Here is a 19278-nt window from a genome sequence, read left to right on the forward strand (position 1 = left end):
AGTATGACTGCTCCTTCCTCCCTCCCCCCCCCAGCATTGGCAGGCGTACATGCAATAAAGCATTTCTAAGGAAACCGAAACACAGAAATGTTTGCTCAGAATGTGCTTCTGTGATTTGACTGCTTTGTTTGCAGCCTACCAAGAACTTTGAAGGCTGGTTTGAGTCCTTTCCCCACATCCTTTCCCCTCCTTCTGCTGCTGCCGCATCCTTCAATAGCTTCCAGTAGCACCAGTACAAGCAGGGGACCTGATTTTAGCGGCACTACTCTGTTTAATCACTGGCAATTAGTATGTTTTTTATATTTTAGACGCATCTCTATTGCATATTATCACATTCACTTAAAGGAGAAGGAAAGATTAAGGGGCACATTTACGTAGCTCGAGTGAAGGAATAGAATAAAAAATACTTCGAATTTCGAAGTATTTTTTTGGCTACTTCAAATCGAACGATTCGAACTAAAAATCGTTCCGACTATTCAACCATTCAAAGTACTGTCTCTTTAAAAAAAAAACTTCGACCACCTAAAACCTACCGAGAATCAATGTTGGCCTATGGGGAAGGTCCCCATAGGCTTTCCTAGCTTTTTTTGATCGAAGGAAAAACATTCGATCGATGGATTAAAATCCTTTGATTTGAAGGATTTAATCGTTCGATCGTACGAACAAAGGAAATGCGGTAAATCCTTCGACTTCGATATTCGAAGTCGAAGGATTTTACTTCGGTTGAATATCGAGGGTTAATTAACCCTCTATATTCGACCCTAAGTAAATGTGCCCCTAAAAATAAGTACAATTTATCAGAAAGGTCTATATAAATACACCAGTAAACCCTCAAAGTAATGCTGCTCTGAGTCCTCTGTCAAAAGAAACCCCACATTTCTTTCCTTCTATTGTGGACTTTTGTATCAGACTTCCTGTTTTCAGCTTAAACCTCCAGGGCTAGGCTTGAACATGCTCAGTTTGCTCCTCTCTCTTTTCCCCCCTCCCTCCTCCCCTCCCTGCTGTAATCTGAGCCCAGAGCTATAAGTGAGCAGGGAGAGACTCTGGCAGGAAGTGATGTCACACCAAGCTAATATGGCAGCTGCTATCCTAAACATCTGCTTCTAGAGTGGATTACTCAGGTATGGTAAAGTTTACTGCAGAATAAATATAGTTTTATAGCTTGCACTATTGTGGCTAATCTATTGGCAATAAACTGCTTTGGTAGCTTTCCTTCTCCTTCAAAGGGGTGGCTCACCTTTAAAAGAGGATTTAACCCATTTGTAAAAAAAAAAACCCGTGCCCCCCCCCCAGGAAATGCCCCATACTTCATAATTAACCCTTCGGTGCAGATTCTGACCGCGTAGTTCCACGCATCCATCTTCCAGGTCCTCAGTAAGCTGACTGGGAGATCGGCAATTTCCGTGTAATTCCGTGCATGTGCTTTTGTCACAAACTGATTCAACTGCGCATGCTCAGAAATACCTATCTCCCAGTCGGCTTACAGAGGACCCGGAAGATGGACGCATGGAACTCCGCTGGCAGAATCTGGAGGTCTACCTGGGGTGGGGGGTACGGGTTTTTTTTACAAATGGGTTGAATTCTCCTTTAAGATAACTTTTAGTATGTTATAGAATCACCAATTATAAACAACTTTTCAATTGGTCTTCATTATTTATTTATTTTTACATTTTTTAATTATTTGCATTCTGTTTCTGTTTTTTTCCAACTTTCAAATGGGGGTCACTGACCCCCATCTAAAAAGAAATGCTCTATAAAGCTACATATTGTTAACTGCTACTTTTGACCATTCCTCTTTCTATTTAGGCCCTCTCCTATTCATATTCCAGTCTCTTATTCAAATGAATGCATGGTTGCTATTGTGTGTGTATATATTTATTACCACATCTGGGAATCTCCTAGGATCAAGATATCCATATCTGCAGTCATGTTAAGCAGAAACAGCATGTTGTCAGTGTCAGTATGCATTTACTTTTAGTAGCCTGTTATTCCTAGCATTCATCAATTGTATTAAAATACAAATTAATGCATCAAATTGTCCAGGCTAAGCAAAGCTTTAATTCTACATTTTTAGGGCTCCGCTATACAATTATTAGAGAAGATGTGTGTGCCACGTGCTTGCCATTCTTTCTAGCAAGCAGTCCCTTGAATTTTATATGAGAAAAGAGGGAGATGTTCGAGCTATCTGCCAGATACATTCCCACCCTCAAGCCATGTAAGTGTGTATGTAGGTGTGCTTTGTGTTAATGTGTGTAACGCTGTTGGAATGAACTGAACAGTGATCATGTTTCGGCAGTTGCTGGAGACTGCAGCAGTAACCATAAAACAATTCTATATATTTTTTGTTTTTTTTTTTCTTTCAAGAGGTGACACCAAACCCTATTTTCAACCACTTAAAGGTCAGGGCACACAGGCAGATTTGGGGAGATTAGTCGCCCGGCAACAAATCTCCTTCTTCGGGGTGACTAATGTCCCTGAACTGCCTTCCCACCAGCTATAATGTAAATCGCCGGCGGGATGGCACTCTGAGCGATTCATTTTCCGAAGTTTCCTTGCTCCGAGTGCTGTCCCGCCAGTGATTTACATTTTAGCTGGCGGGGAGGCAGTTTGGGGACATTAGTCGCCCCGAAGATGATGAGATTTGTTGCCGGGCGACTAATCTCCCCGAATCTGCCTGTGTGCCCTGACCCTTATTCAGAATTAATGTCTGGGTAGTGTATTACAGTATATTGCATGTAATGCATATTTGGTCAGTACAAAGTAGGAACTGCAGCCACTTTTTGCCATGTATCAATGCGCTTCATGATTAGACACAGACATACATGTTGGCCACACAAATCCGGTCAGTCCTAAGGTTAGCTATACACTGACCAGTTTCCAATGGGCCTGCAAGCAGAATAGCTGAATGCTTTATTAGCAGCCACACATGTTGCCACCTTCAACACCTCCAACAGGATTGCATGGACAGCTTCACTAAATGGCCCCTTGACCTGGCCACATACATGCCCAGATGGCCAGCCAGAGTGCCCAAGCAAATGTATGGGCAGCTTAAAATGTCACATGCAGCAGTTTCTCTACAAGCATCTGAGAAACCGCTGATATGGACCCTACTGCCCTTTGTATGTGTGGCTGTCGTTACAGAAATGCAACACGCGGCACAAAAGCAGCAGATTACAACCCTGCAACTAATTGTGTGCATTTTTGGAGCAAAGTCTGTCCCATCTAACTGATTAAATGAGTGGTGCTTATACTGGTATGATATCCATTATCTGGAAACCCATTCCCAATGATTCTGCATGAAATGTTCTCTTTATCAGTCTCAGACAAGTATGCCAGTGTCTGTGCACTATCTTTGTAAGATCTGTTGCATACAGCTAGCTCTGCACACTGACAGATAACATAAATTGGCTTCTAGCCAACTCATCTGCAACTTAAGGGCTTTTAAATTAAAAATTTCTATTACTAGCTCTGTGTGTCTTCATCCTTACTTTTTTCTCTTTTACACGCGGTCAGATTCGGGGAGATTAGTCGCTGGGCGACAAGTGTTTTACAGTGTTGTACAATGGAGCAATGTAGTCTGTACTTTCTTGAATAGATATATAAATGTTTCCTAGCAAGCATGCCAGCAATGTTTGGTCTTAAACAAACCTTTACCCCCTTGGTAATCAGGCAGAGCTGGAATGCTATATTATAATCCGGCTTTCATGGCAATCACCAGGCAAGGTTTGTGGCTAAATAAGCAAGCCAGATTTGCCTGTTTAAAAAATAACATGATTTGGAAAAAGGGAATAGCTGTTGGAATTTGTATTTTATTAGACTGACCGATTATGCCTGGGAACTATAGACTCTGGAGCATAGCATCTGTAGTGGCAGAATAAAGTGAGATATGGATAAACTACATGTGTGTACTTGCAACCTAAATGCAAGGTGTTTACCTTGTTTATTAAACAGAAATTCTAATACAAATGCCAAAATATTAAAACAAGTTTGATAGATTGCGCTGCAGTTTCTCCTTGCTTAACCAGGGTCATTCAGGCTCCCTCTGCATTTTAATCTTAATCTGATAAAGTACATTTCTTTGCAGTGGAGTCTGAAGAAATAATTCTGTCTGCACTTAAATGCCTCGCCAGGCTTTTTCAGGCGACTGTTGAAAAGCGCATCGCCTCGTGTGGTTAGCACAGGCGTTTTTACATAGGCGCCCATACAAAACTGTCGCCTGCGCCGGTCCCCGTGTGGACTAGCCCTAAAGAAAAACTAAATCTTAACTAAAGAAGTAGCTAGAAATTTTGTACATTATGTTTTGGACTTCTGTACCAGCCCAAAGCAACCACAGCCCTAGCAGCAGTAAAGATCTGTGTCTCCAAAGATGCCCCAGTAGCTCCCCATCTTCGTTTCTGCTGATTCACTGCCATGCTCTGTGCTGCTGTCACTTACTGAGCTTAGGGACCCACAATATACAGCACACATAAAATAGTAATTAATACATAACTACATGGCAGCTCAGAAACAATTGCAATTAGCATCAGAATTTAATAATCAGCCCTGTAGTATCAGCTTATATTACAGGTCAACCTCATTTTCTGCTTGATAATTAGCGACGACCCCTAAGCTCAGCTTCTCAACAGCTGCTCAGAGCCCACTGAGCATGCGAGTGTCACAGACACTTTCCAAGATGGTGACCCCCTGTGGCAAGTATGAAGTCCTGGATCATTGCTGCTATTGAGAATCTCAATAGCAGCAATAAAGGAGAAATAAAGGAGAAATAAACCCTAAAAATTAATATGGTTTAAAATGCCATATTTTACTTACTGAACTTATTGCACCAACCTAAAGTTTTAGCATCTCAATTTGAGATGCTAAAACTTTAGGTTGGTGCAATAAGTTCAGTAAGTAAAATATGGCATTTTAAACCATATTAATTTTTAGGGTTTATTTCTCCTTTAAAGGGGTTGTTCTCCTTTCAAACACTTTTTCAGCTCGGTTTTTTTTTCAGATTGTTTGCCAGAAATAGACTTTTTCAACAGTTTTTTTTTATTTTTGACCATTTTTCCAAAGTTGAAATGTGATGTTGCTTTCTGTGATGTCCCAGTCTGGCAACTTAATAAAACAGATGGAGATTCGAAACGGTTACAATTCGCTACATTTAGTGGCATAGCATCTATGGAATATTAGCAACTTTAATTTGCCTTAAATGAAATTCTGGGATTCTGCTCAGCCGGCCCAAAATTGTATCAAGTAATCAATTTAGAAGAGTTACAGTGTTGGCGACCCCCACCCAGAGCTGCTTTAGAAAGCCATATGAAGGTAAAAAATTAAAACTTGAAATATTTAATTAAAAAAAACAAAAGTTTTGATTTCTGGTGAACTATATGAAAACAACTGAAATAAACAAAAGTGTTGGAAGCTGAATAACCACTTTAAATGTAATTATAAATACAGTAAAAGCATATTGGTAAAATTCTATCTATCTACCTTTGGAAAAAAGGATTCCACATTTGAATCCGGAGCATGTGTCTGTCTCTTTATATTATTCCAGTAGGTGGACTCCACTTCAGTATCTGGACACAATTTTAACTGAATCATGGCTATTTTTTTTCTAGCCTTGCATCAGGCTTGTGCAAGGCTAGATAAACAATAGCCATGATTCAGATAAAATTGTGCACTCGCAGGATTTAACCATACAGAAGGATTTATTAGAACAATGTTTCCATAGGAATCCTAATGAAGGTTTGAGGGGCCCTTCACAGAAAAAAAGCTGAGTGTGGCATAATAAAAGAAAATGTAAATCTGACTCCTTAAAGAATGTGGCACAAGCAACTGATCAATTGACTTGCCATCTGCTACATTGTTTCAAGAGTCAAAGCCACAGGACAGAAGGAGAAACACTGCTTTCCGTTGCAATTACATTCATAACCTTAACTATAATTACATTTATAACCGTTGAAAATTTCAGTGAATGAACATTGGAAAGTTGCTTAGCACTACCTTTTCTTTCATGATGCAAAAACAGCTATTGGGTGGAGTCTGCTTTTAAGCAAACTGAAGCTTGTGTGTTTTTAATTCTATGGAATCTGTGTGTTTGTGTGTTGCTCTGCTTTAAACATGATTTGACCAAGAGGCTGACCTGTGGTTTCATTTGCAACCTGTGTTCTACCCAAACAGTAGCAATCAAGACCATAATGTGTGGTTAGAATTCCTGCCAGCTTTTTCTCTATTCACAGTGCTCAGTGAGCCGGAGCCATCCTTGTCAGTGTTGCTGTGTTCCAGCCGATGACAAATTGAATAGCCATTGTTTTTCATCGCTATTTCTTTATTACTTGTTACCGTTCGTAAGGCTAATGTCACACAAGGCTGCGCTTCGGCTTCTCTCCACCTGCTTTTTCTTTGCAGACAGAGATAAGCTGATGCTCTCTTATCGCCATCGTGTCTCTGCAATGACAGAAATGGTGGCCATATTGGGCACAGATTCACTCCTTGCCAAGTTATTAGATATGGATGTGTTTGACCAGTTTTAGTGTTGTATGGAGAGTGCACACATCTGCAAATGAAGTCCTCTTTCTGCCTGTGTGATGAAATAATTTTTAGGGGCAGATTTACTACGGGTCGAAGTGAAAATTTGAATTTTTGATATTATTTTTTTTTTGGTCAGAACTTTCAAATTAAAATTGTGAATTATCCAAACTCGATTCGAGGTTTAATTTGAATTCAAATTTTGAGATTTATCATAGTGTGACCCTTCAAGAACTCGAATACGACTATTCGCCACCTTAAACCTGCCGAATGCTGTATAAGTCAATGGAAGAGGTCCAGGGATCAATTTGGTGATGTTTTAAGTATTTTTCGGATGAAAAAACGCAAATCAAGTTTTTCGAATTTGAATAGATTTTATCTATTTCGAATCGAATTTAAAACGATTTTTTTCTATCGCGAATCTAATTCAAATCGAGTTTTTCGAATTTGAATCAAATTCAAATCAAGTTTTTCGAATTGCGTTTTCGGGCCGATTCAGTTTGAGCTGAGAAAATTCTATTTTATTTATACATTTCGAAAACTCGCATGAATTAGAAATTCGACCCTTGATAAATGTGCCTCCAAATGTTAAGAACAGCTTTATACCTTTAAATAAGTATTTATAAATATAATGTGTATATGTGGACTTTGGGGAGCTAAGAGGTAGATTGATACAGTAGTTATACAATTTTTACTGCTAAGGGGGGAAACTATTTAAAATGTTTACTTATTTGAAGTGAGGGGGAATGGAACAAAGCAAGAATATATAGAAACCCTAGCATTTTTCCAGACAGGTTTTAATCTGGTTTGTGTTTCTGTGCAGACTGAAAACTTCACTGCTCTATAAAATAAATAGGAAGCCTATAAAAAGCAAGATTAATGCAGCTGGAAGGAAAGGCTATGAATTGTTGACCATGAGATTAATAGCCTTGCAAAAAATTTTCTTGTTACTTAAATGTTAACGTAGTACTTTTTGCCATCTTAGAGAGAAGGAGCAAGAAAGGGAAGAACAGTTAATGGAAGACAAGAAAAGGAAGAAAGAGGATAAAAAGAAGAAAGAAGCTGCTCAGAAGGTAGGTTCCTCTGTCATTGCCTTTGATTCTTTCATAAATGAGGTTTGTGTGCCTATGGTAGACATGGTTCAGATAAATATTGAAAATGTAGTTGGCCTAACTATATTAACGGAAAAGTTCTGATAGTGTTTATGATCCTTTCTTGCAATAACCTAACTGAGTTCAGGTGAAACAGTAGGTATATTTTTCATCTAAGGCTGATGCCAGACAAATTAAGCACCCGCACAGTGAATATTATCATTTACCTGAGACCCTGACACTGTGCTCCTGTTCAGGAAAAACTGCACTGGACCTGGATAGTTCTGTAAGAGACACATAGTATGGTCGTCTCCTGCTTCCTTTGTCTTCTCTTTGGCCCCAGTCTGGGTTAACGTATGCATTAGAGTGAGCCAAACTTAGAGGTAAAAAGCAAGCTTTTCACTTTGCTGGGCAGTGTCAGAAGAGAATAGAAGCAGAAGACTGGCACAATGTGGCACTCCTACAGAAGTAGCCCAGGCGGATACAGTTTTCAGCAAACAGTAGCGCTGGTCCTGGACAAGCGATTATAATCACTGACTTGTGCCTTTCGGCAGCCTCCATTGTTTATCTAACATAACTAATTCTAAAACAATTGGACTTGCTGAGTAATCATTGAAGACGTTTCACTACTCATCCGAGCAGCTTCTTCAGTTCAACAGTTGAACTGAAGAAGCTGCTCGAGAATGATTCCCCAGTTTCAAGATGACTGCTTTGCCTTCAGCACAAGGGTCCTCTTAAAGGAATTCTGTCATGGTATATATGATGTCGTTTTTATTTCTAAATTAAACTGTTTAGACTGCAGATAATTCACTCTATAATCTAAAATTTCATTCCTGAATCAGCAAGTATATTTTTTAAGCTGTAATATTGGTGTGTAGGCGCCATCACGGGTCATTTTGCCTGGTCATGTGCTGTTGTTTCTCCAGCTCAATGTAACTGAATGTGTTGCAATGGGAGCTGGATTTTTACTATTGAGTGCTGTTCTTAGTTCTTACAGGAAGCTGCTATCTGGTTACCTTCCCATTCTTCTGTTGTTAGGCTGCTGGGGGGAAAAGGAAGGGTGTGATATCACTCCAGCTTGCAGTACAGCAGTAAAGAGTGACTGAAGTTTATCAGAGCACAAGTCACATGATTGGGGGCAGCTGGGAAACTGACAATATGTCTAGCCCCATGTCCAATTTCAAAATTAAATATGAAGAAATATGTTTTGTCTTTTGAGAAACTGTTTTCAGTGTAGAATTCTACTGGAGCAGCACTATTAACGGATGCATTTTGTAAAAAGAAATTCCCATGGCAGTATCCATTTTAATAACTCCGAAATGGTTGCTTATAGATTGCTAATAGTTACTTTCTGAATTGCGGTATTGTCACAGCATTTTTTCCCAGCACAAGGGTTCTGGACACAAAAGAAGAAACTGATACTGCTCATGACGAGGGGCTCAAATTGGCCTGAGGATTTCAGTAGGCTGATTTCAAACACCTCTGGCCCTAGACTTAAGGCTCGGGCCACACGGGAAGATTCAGGGAGATTGGTCGCCTGGCGACTAATCGCCGCGTCTTTGAGGCGACTAATCTCCCTGAATGGCTTGCTGGTATCTCGCACCCGCTAGCGCTAAAGTCGTCTGCGCCTATTCACACGTGGCGATACGTTTTTCAAAGTCGGTCGAAATTGCCTCATTTAGCGCTAGCGGGTTCGAGATACCAGCAAAGCCATTCAGGGAGATTAGACGCTGGCGATTTGTCGCCAGGCGACGAATCTCCCTGAAATCTTCCCGTGTGGCCTTGCCCTTAGAGATCACCAAATGCCTTGATCAAGCATAAAGTAAGGGCTGCAGAAACCACTGACAGGTACTCCTATTCTTTTGACTTCTAACAAACTAACCTAATACTCTATGCCTTTTGCTAGGAAAAGGTCATCACCAACCTGGCAACACAGTGAGTGACATGAGGGAGATTTTGTGTGGGATTATGTACAGGGAGTTTCAAGCCCAGCAACCGAATTTTCTTTTCCAAACCCCCACCTTTAAATAAGAGCAGGTCAGAGAAATTGTGCCCGCAGTGGACATCTATTCAGTTGAGTTACTAGAACTGCCTATCCAGCACTCTGCACTTACAACATAGAAAGCATTCAGTAGTGTTCTCCCATACTCTGCATACCTTTTGTTTTGCTTTCTTATAATGTAAGGTTACCAGATCATGTGGAAATTCGGAATGTTTCCAGAAAATTCAGCTAGAAGAGTCCTGATTTAACAGTGGAGACAGATTTATTAATGGCAGGAGAATATAGCTGACAGAATAGTGGGGCTGCTGTTCATTAAATTTTAGTGTGTTAATTATCTAGTTGTCTAGCGTGTCTAAGTTGGTGTTGACAGTAATATGGCAATATGGCAATGTTTCAGGCTATACCAGCCCTTTATCAAGGCTTGATAAAGGGATGGTATAGCCGAAACGTTGCCGTATTAGTTGCATGAATAAAAGTTTATTCAAAGATTGGGGTGCTGCTGCAGTTGTTAATTTCTAGTAGACCAAATTACATGAAGATCCAAATTACAGAAAGATCCGTTATCTGCTGGTTGATCTAGTCCTTGCCCTGACAGCCTGCATTTACCAATGTTGTGATCTGATCTCATGGCCTGAGGGACACACAATGTGATCAGCCCATTATCATCGGCTTCACGGTGGATATATCAGGGGAAAAATCCACTAGTTTGGTAACGTAATCTAACAAGCAAATCTTAAGGGGCAGATTTATAATGGGTCGAATTGAAAATTCTAATTTTCGATCTTTTTTTATGGTCAAAACTGTCAAATTCGACTAGGGAATTATCTGAACTTGATTCGAGTTTTTTTTTTTTTTTTAAATGTAATTTGATTTTCGAGCTTAATCATACTCTGGCCCTTTAAGACTATTAGCCACCTAAAACCTGCCAAATTACTGTATAAGTCAATGGGAGAGGTCCAGTGACCAATTTGGAAATGTTTGCAGTCTTCCTGACATTTAAGTTTTTTCGCAGATCGAATTTTCTCGAATTCAAATCGGATTTGATTTGAGTTTTCGGGTGGGTAAATTTCGTCCGAGTTTTAGATACTTCATTTTTTTCTTAAATATTCCCCCAGCGGAACCTCTCATTAATTTCGACCCTTGATAAATGTGCCTCTCCATGTATGGACAGCCTCACTATGGAATGCCATTTTGGCAACATCATATTGACTTTGGGTCAATTAGTTAATAATAAAAGGTTAATTAGCTTGTGGGTGTTGACTCATCCCTCTCTACAATACAATGGTCACTTTATAGTCCTATAAGTCTTGTTACTCCTCTGTACTTTGTAGGATATAAATATGGCCACGGGCTTAATGTTAATAAGTGACATGGGCCTGTAGCTTTTTGGGCCTTGAGCACCCATCCCCAGTTTGGGTAAGTGAGATGTGTGTTACTTGGATTCTGTCCCCAGTACAGAGTTCAATCAAAGCTCTATGTAAGGGGATTGTAAAGTTTAGATTAATTCATATTCTTTACCGATTTTCCCGAAAAGTGAGTTTTTATAATTCTTTTAGGGATACACATTTTTCAGCTTTTTTCCTTCCTGATGTCTTAATTTGATAATTTCACTTATTGTTTTATTTGATCAAATTAGAGGGTACCATGTACTGCTAATAATTCTCTTCTTTGTCTTCTTTCTGTAAACAGGTCACAGAACAAAAAACCAAAGGTAAGTGCCGGAACAACATATGTGTGCTACCTAATTTCCACATGTAAATGAGCAAAGTAGGACACAATTCAGAAAAAAGAGCTGCAACCTTTATTGCTTGGTTATATAAGTGAACCTTATTTGTCAAGTACATTCGGGCAGCCAGTAGAAATAATGTTTTTTGTAGCTGCCTCCTGAGGTTGCATTATTCATGCACCAACTTACTGCCTAGCAACAGAACATGTTTTTAATGTGCATCCTGTATCCCTTCCTATTTTATTATTGTGTATTCTGGTTACAAGCAAGCCACAACAATAGTTGTAATGTAAAGAGTTCTCAATGCAGGAAGCTCATACTGAACCACAAATGGTTTTATTTATATACACTACATAGGTTGTAATTATCTCCCTGCCCCTTCTATTGAATACTGAGGACCTTGAAAGCCACTTACACCAATGTACCGATGTAATGGCTTAATGATGACGAATCCCATTGTAGACTAGCACTATAGGTGAGCAGACCATGTGGAGGAGCAATTGCTGTCTTATCCTTTTTGCTGGAGCCTCATTTAATCCTTGTATTTTTATCTTTAGTGCCCGAAGTGACGAAACCAAGTTCAAGCCAAGCGACGGCCGCCAGCCTACCTGGCAGCTCCCCCTCGCCACCAGTCAATGGTGGCAACAATGCCAAAAGGGTGGCAGTGCCGAACGGACAACCGCCCAGCACCGCCCGCTATATGCCTCGGGAGGTGCCGCCGCGATTCCGCTGCCAGCAGGACCATAAAGTGTTACTGAAGCGTGGACAGCCTCCTCCAGCGTCCTGTATGCTGCCGGGGGGAGGAGCAGGGGCTCCCCCCTCAACCACTGCTCCAGGGGCCTGCCCCGGCAACGCACAGCCAGGGGCGGGGGCACTGCTGCCAGGGGAGAGCGGGCCTACAACAGGTTGGTATAGCTGCTGCTTGTTGCAGCCCTCCCTTCTGTGTCTGTGCTTGTTACAGCCCGCCTAGGGCTGGATTTTAATGGCAGGCACCCCTAGCCCTGCTGTCGTTCATCGCCCCCATCCCCTCCCGTTTATTCTCTGAAATTTTCATCATTGGGACTGCAGCAATGGGAATTGGCGCACGGGAAATTGAAAAATAAAAAAACTGAAATTGAAAATAAAAACTGATCATGTTTCTGAACCAATGTGGGTGTGGTTGGGCAGCATGGCGCCCCCTAAAATCCTGCCGCCCTTGGCCCGGGTGGCCTCTCCACAAATCCGGACCTGTTTACCCCTTCCAAAAAATGTTGTAGTGTAGTGATATGCCACCTGCAATTGGAGAAATCATCTGGTGTGAGCAACCATGTTTACTGAAATACACGTGCATTAATGAGCAAGCTGGGGAACGCATTTATTATGTGCATGACCCAGTGCAGGTGGCTTTACACTTGTGAGAGGCAATTTTTTTAAAAAAGCAAACCTGCTTGATGCGCTAGCAGCTTTTGATGTTAGGTTTCCTTTTCCATTATATAAATCAGTTTTTGTGATCTACTTTATTCTGATATTGCCCCACTTCTTTAAGTCATGGACTACTAGTTATAAATGGTAACCTTTTAACAACCACATAACAAAGGGAGTCGAGTGTAATAAATAGGCAAAAACAGGATACGGGCATTCAAAAACGCAAAAACAATCGGAGCAAGTGAGCGTTTTCCTCAAAACCCTCCATTAGAAGGCAGAGTTTCTTGAAGAAAAAATGTTATTGGAAATGCCTAGGGGGCAGCGGTTTCTGACCTTTATGCTTACATATTCCGGAATCATTTATAAGGGAGACCAGTGTCGGACTGGGATGCCAGGGGCCCACCAGAAAACCTTAGACCATGGGCCCACTTTCCAAACTATTATTCATCCTCTCCTCACTTAACCTCTTTATTCTCCTTGTATTTTATGTCTACTTACTATAATCTTCCATTATTAAGCCTCTTTTTTCCCATAAAGAATGACCATGAAATGGGCCAAATGGTTAGAAGCAAAAGGGCCCACCGGGAGTTTTCCTGGTTTCCCAGTGGACCAGTCCGACACTGAGGGAGATTGGCAAAAGCAATAAGTGATTGGTGCAGGACTGTATAAGGGGCAGACTAATTGGAATTGACCATTTACAGGGAGAACCATGGCAAAATATACATCTGGTTAGTATTTTAAACCTCTTTATCACAAACAATAACATTCATAGAGGAACAAAAACAGTTTTTGCGTGCATCAGGACAACATTTTGATGTAAAATCCAGGAAATGCACCCATTGAAATTCATTATAAATTGGTGGGACCACAAAAAATTTAAAGTTGCTGGAAAACTTAAAATCAGGCTACTTAAAATCGAGGTTTCACTGTATGTGACAATTCTGCTAATGGAAATGTATACTTTTTTAGTTGTTGCTGCATTTGGTAATGTTTCTGCCATTTGAACGCCCAGGATGACTAAAAGACTCTATTGCAACCTGATCTGTATAAAGCTTTGCTGCTTCTGAAGCACAGTGATTCCTTTCTGTGGTGACTTAGCAGTGTAAATGTTGTTCTGGAGTTGCTCTTTAGACATTAATCTCATTCACATCTTGAGGCCTCTTCAGGGGCATCTTGTAATATACCACCCTTTTGAATAGACATCGGTTAAGTCACAGACCTACAACGGGATCATTCAGAGAACATTACCAACTAAGAAATATTGGCTGCCCACTTCTACTCCCCTCACATTCCTTATTTTTTGTTTTCTCATACCTGTTTTTAGCATTAGTCTATATAACTACTAACTAACTCTACACTTACACAGGAGTGCCCATACTTTACTTAGACGAAGTCTACTTTTAGTGATGTTGTCCCATTATGATCTACATCCATAAAAGTAATGCTAGCATTCTGTTCCATGGAAAATGTGACTTAAATACCGATTTATGGAAAAATGTATATTGCTATATTTAACAAACCACTATTTCTTGGGTAACCTCAACATAATAATTATCTGAATGAAAAGCATGAAACAGGAGGGTGATTTAGACAAGCCATTTGTTGACAGTATCTTGAGATCTACTGATCACCAGCTAAAGGTCAACTGGTAGATCCCGATCTACCTTTTGGGTGCTTGGTCTGGACCATATCTGGGAACAAGACTGATAACCGGGATGCTTTATCATTTTCTAGTATTTTTATTATCTAAGCTGGCAGGACCTTGTGGATCCCTGTTCTCTCTATGGGGATTTAGACTACAACAAAAAGAAGAGCCCTGTAAGGCTATGGGCACACAGGCTGAAGTCTCCAACTGCTCTGTCTGCATATTTTTGCAGGCTGAGAGAAGCCGATCTGCTCCCTGCCCCATTGATTTGAATCCAATCAGCCTGTGTGTGCACACAAACAGCAAAGAGAAGCAGAGGTCAGTCCAGAGATGCCTCCTTTTGCATATTTAGGCTGACTTCTGCTGTGTTTGCATACACAGGCTGCTTAGATTCAAACCAATGGGGCAGGGAACAGATCTGCTTCTCTGCAAAAATACATAGGCTGAATGCAGCTGGAGTCTTCGGTCTGTGTGCCCACAGCCTAATTGTTACTGAGCAGCAAAAGAATTGCAGATGTGAAGGGTTGAAGTCACATTAAGATTAGAAACATGGGGGCAAATTCACTAAAGGACGAAGCGCCTAATGCTAGCGTTAATTCGCTAGCGTAGCGCATTTTTGTTAATTCGTTGATTCACTAATGGACGCTGGCGTAAATTCGCTGGTGTTACTTCGCCTGGTGAATTTGCGCAACGGACGTAACTACGCAAATTCACTGACGTGCAAATTTTTCTGAACGCTACCTTTTACGCCAGACTTTCTTCGCCACCTCAGACCAGGCGAAGTGCAATAGAGTAGATAGGGATTGCTTCAAAAAAAGTTTAAAAAAAAAGTCCCAAAAAACGCTGGCGTTTTTTCTTTTTTATGGGTGATAGGCTGAAAAAGATCGAAATTTTATTTGGGGCTACCCTCCTTCCCCCCTACATTTCCTAACTCATGGCACCTTAACTATACAGTGGGCAAAATAAAGATTTTATTTGTTGTTTTGAAGGTTTCCCAGGCTTGTGTAGTGATGCTACATATACCTCCATTGTAACTTCGATTTGGCGCCGTATGCAAATTAAGCATCGCTAGCTTAACTTTGCTTTGCTTGGCGAATTAACGCTAGCGAAACTTCGCAACCTTACGCTTCCCCTGAGCGCAACTTCGGATTTTAGTGAATTTGCGTAGCGCTGGCAAAAATACGCCTGGCGAAGTGCGGCGAAGCGGACGCTGGAGCAAATACGAATCTTGGTGAATTTGCCCCATGGTGTCTTGAGAACAGTGCCTGACTCCACTAGGGCATCTCAAAGCAGCCAAGTGAGAGGTGTTGCAACCTGATCATTTTTGATCACATTTGATGATTAAGGAGAATTTCTATATGTACTCCTAGATAATCCTGGTATTCTTTAAATGTTAACTTTGGAGACATTTGGCGAACTTTTTTTTTAAAATCTATGGCTATTTATGAAAACAATTTTAATATATCCTCATTATGAGCAAAGAGTCCTCCAACCCCAAAAGTTTAACCTCGAAATACTGTTTGAACCAACAAAAACGTAAAAACCCCCTACCTTAGAAGTTTGCTCTCCAGTACACTCCAAAACTGTATCTTTTGTCTTGGGCTGTAAGCACTGGTAAAGGATTACAATATTTTATTAAGAAATTATACTCTTAGGACATTTTAATAATTGGGGCTTCTTTTCGTTAATATTTTCGTTCAATTTATTTTTGTAGACTTCATAATCAGAACAGATTCCTTCATCGTACAAATTGTTTAAGAGAAGAATTAATCCAGACGGGAAATGTGTGTTAATGTATCCGTAATACCAGACTCCGTATTCAAGTTTTGCTCGTTTACAACTCACAGTATCCTCATCCATTCATACCTAGCAACTACCTAGCTACTGATCTTTCTTACATTATTATTTTTAATACATTATTTTAAGACTAATGTTCTCTTTCTTCAAATTGCAGAATCATCATCGGGGGCAGCTGCTAATTCAAATTATGCAAATTCCACTTGGGGCTCAGGAGGCCCCACCAGCAGCGGCCCCACCGCAAACCCTCCCCATGCCTGGGACAAAGTGATTGTAGACGGGTCGGACATGGAAGAGTGGCCTTGCATAGCCAGCGTGGACGCAGAGCCCCCTTCCGACAACGCCACAGACAACAACAGTGCCTCGAACTCAGCCTCGGAGAAGGGACCCCCACAAGGAAGCACCACTAGCCACAAAGGGCGGGGGGGCCAGCAGCAGCAGCCTGGTAGTGAATGTATCCAGGGCGTCTGGAAATCTGACCCCAAGGCTAAGCCTGTCCCGTCTTCCAACCCTGCTGCAGAGGGTGTAAATAGACTGGGAAACTGGAGAAATGGGGGTGGGTCAGAGAGAACAGGTTCTGCCTCTGGTTTCAGCAACTTTAATCCAAATACCAACCCAACTGCTTGGCCTGCCCTTGTTCTGGAAGGCAACAGGAAAGGGAACCCAGAGTCAGACAGCAGCTTTTCTGGCACACAACTCGGCCCAGTGGGTTTGACCTCTCGGGAGCAGCAGTCAAAGATGGAAAACGTGGGTTCCAGCTTTGCAGGATCGGGCAGGGAACCTGCCACAACCCATCACACTGACGGACCAAAAAATGGAAACACTAACTCTACGAACTCAAATACTTCGAACCCCCCTGATAACAAGGGAACAGCTTTTGGGGTGGGCTCATTGGATTCCTGCCGGGGTTCAGACTCCCCTTCTCAAAGCACTGGAGAAAGAAAGAATGGGGGGGTGGTCTCTTGGGGAGCAGGAAGGGGTCAGTCTGCCACAGGAGATGCTAATTGTGGACACAGCAACTCCGGGAGCAATGGACGAGAGAGGGAGGACGCAAGGAAAGCGCCTTCATCTCATAGGCCCAATGGGTCAAGGGGGGAATCTTGGGAAAGCAAAAGTGGGAATGGTTCTTGGGGTTACAGCCAGCAGGCAGACCCCAATGAAGTGAAATGGGGTGAAGGGAACAAATTGGGGGCTGGAGGGGCGTCTCAGGGAGAATGGAAGCAGCCAGCCGGGCATGAGGACTTAAAGGTGGGAGAGTGGGGAGGCTTGAACCAAGGAAATTCTAGCACTGGAGCATGGGACAATCAGAAGGGCCACTCTCTATCGGATAACCAGGGCAACACGTCATCGGCAGCCTGCTGGGGGCGAGCCTCCAGCTCTGCAGGAAGTGAAGCAGGGGGGCAAAGCACTGGAAGCAACCCTAAGGCAGGTGGCAGTGGGGGAAGTGGAGACAGCCTGAACTCCAGCAATCGACGTTCAAATAGGCCTGCCCTCCCAGACAGCCAGGCTGCTCTTCAGACTTTACTGAGCCGCACTGACTTGGATCCCCGAGTGCTGTCCAACTCTGGCTGGGGCCAAACCCAGATCAAGCAAGATGCAGCATGGGAGGGTGAGCAAGTACCCGCTCGACCTGAAGGCAAATCAGACCGTGGGACTGATGGTTGGGAGAACGTGTCCCAAGCCAAAACCTCAGGGGGTTGGGGGGATGCTCCCAGCCAAAGCAATCAAAACAAGTCAGGCTGGGGGGAGCCCCCTGTCCCTACACCTTCAACCCAAGAATGGAAGGACACCAAAGCAACTGGCTGGAATGACTATAAAAACAGCCCAACTGGTTGGGTTGGTGGAGGAGGTGGGGGGATTGGAACACGACCAGAGGACAAGGCAGTTCCAGGATGGAACAATGAAAGTGCCGGGGCTACAGAGCCTGGGTGGGGTACGCGCCAGTCTAATCCTGGAGGTGGCTGGTCAGCAGGAAAAAATGGTTGGGGGGGAAGCAGCAGTGAGGACATAGAGACTCCTAAGGGCCCTGGGGGCTGGGAAGGCTCAGGAAGTAAATCCTCCTCTGGCTGGGGTGAAGTTGGACAAAATGATGTTGGTTCTTGGGGTAATGGGGCAAACTCAAATACAGCTCCACGAACTGGTTGGGAGGAGACTAAGAGGCCCCAGGGAGGAGGAAACTGGGGTGAGGCAGCTAGGCCCCAACTACCCTGGAACAAACAGCAGGAAGCAACGCCAGCTTCAGCAAATCCTGGCTCCTGGGGAGGCTCTCAGGCTCCCCCTCCACCTGGAAATGGGAGGTCACAGCCAAGTTCAGGGTGGAAGGGTGGCCCTCAGCCAACTGTTTCGAAGGAGGAAGAGTCAAGCGGCTGGGAGGAACCAGCACCACAATCCATTGCTCATAAAATGGACATTGACGATGGAACAGCAGCTTGGGGAGATCCTGGCAGTTACAACTACAAAAATGTCAGCCTGTGGGACAAGAATGCTCAAGCAGGCCCTGGGCAGATGACTCGGGAGCAAGGAATACCCGGGTCAATAACAAACAAGGCAGCTCCCTCAGGTATGTTCTACAGAGAAATTATATTCTTTATATTGAAACCGCCGATATTAAAATTTGTCCATTATACATTGTTTCCAAGTAAGGGTCAGTCTGTTTCAGTAAAATTCACATTATGCCTAAAAGGAACTGTTACAAGAAACTTGGAAATTCTGAACTGTATTTACAGTGTTTACTTCTGAGCAAGTTGTGCTCCATTCTTAACCATATGACCCAAAACTAATTGCTTACCTCCTTTAAAGGAGAACTAAAGCTTAACTAAAGAAGTAGGCTAGAAATGTTGTACATTGTGTTTTGAGCTTCTTTCCCAGCCCATGGCAACCACAGTCCTTTAGCAGTAAAGATCTGTGCCTCTAAAGATGCTCCAGTAACTCCCCATCTTCGTTTCTGCTGATTCACTGCACATACTCTGTGCTGTTGTGACATACTGAGCTTAGGGATCCACTTAAAATACACAGTACACATAAAATATAAATGTCACAATATAAAGCTGATTAGTAATTAATACAGATAGTTCCTACATGGCAGCCCAGAAACCAGTGCAAT

General features: G+C 42.3%; 1 protein-coding gene across 11 annotated transcripts in view; it reads left to right on the top strand.

Moving 5' to 3' along the window:
• Positions 1-19278, top strand: part of tnrc6b.L (trinucleotide repeat containing 6B L homeolog) — an 89850-nt gene that overhangs the window by 30504 nt on the left and 40068 nt on the right. For 9 of the 11 annotated variants that reach the window (XM_018258850.2, XM_018258849.2, XM_018258853.2 and 6 more), the window contains 4 exons: positions 7496-7583; positions 11293-11314; positions 11887-12234; positions 16333-18735. In XM_018258850.2, coding sequence (XP_018114339.1) covers positions 7496-7583; positions 11293-11314; positions 11887-12234; positions 16333-18735 — 2861 coding nt within the window. Of the gene's footprint in view, positions 1-2074; positions 2216-7495; positions 7584-11292; positions 11315-11886; positions 12235-16332; positions 18736-19278 lie in introns of all 11 variants that reach the window. The other 2 variants (XM_018258846.2, XM_041590724.1) reach the window with 1 other exon arrangement.

This window comes from Xenopus laevis, chromosome 4L (assembly GCF_017654675.1).
Source record: "Xenopus laevis strain J_2021 chromosome 4L, Xenopus_laevis_v10.1, whole genome shotgun sequence".
Lineage (NCBI taxonomy): Eukaryota > Metazoa > Chordata > Amphibia > Anura > Pipidae > Xenopus > Xenopus laevis.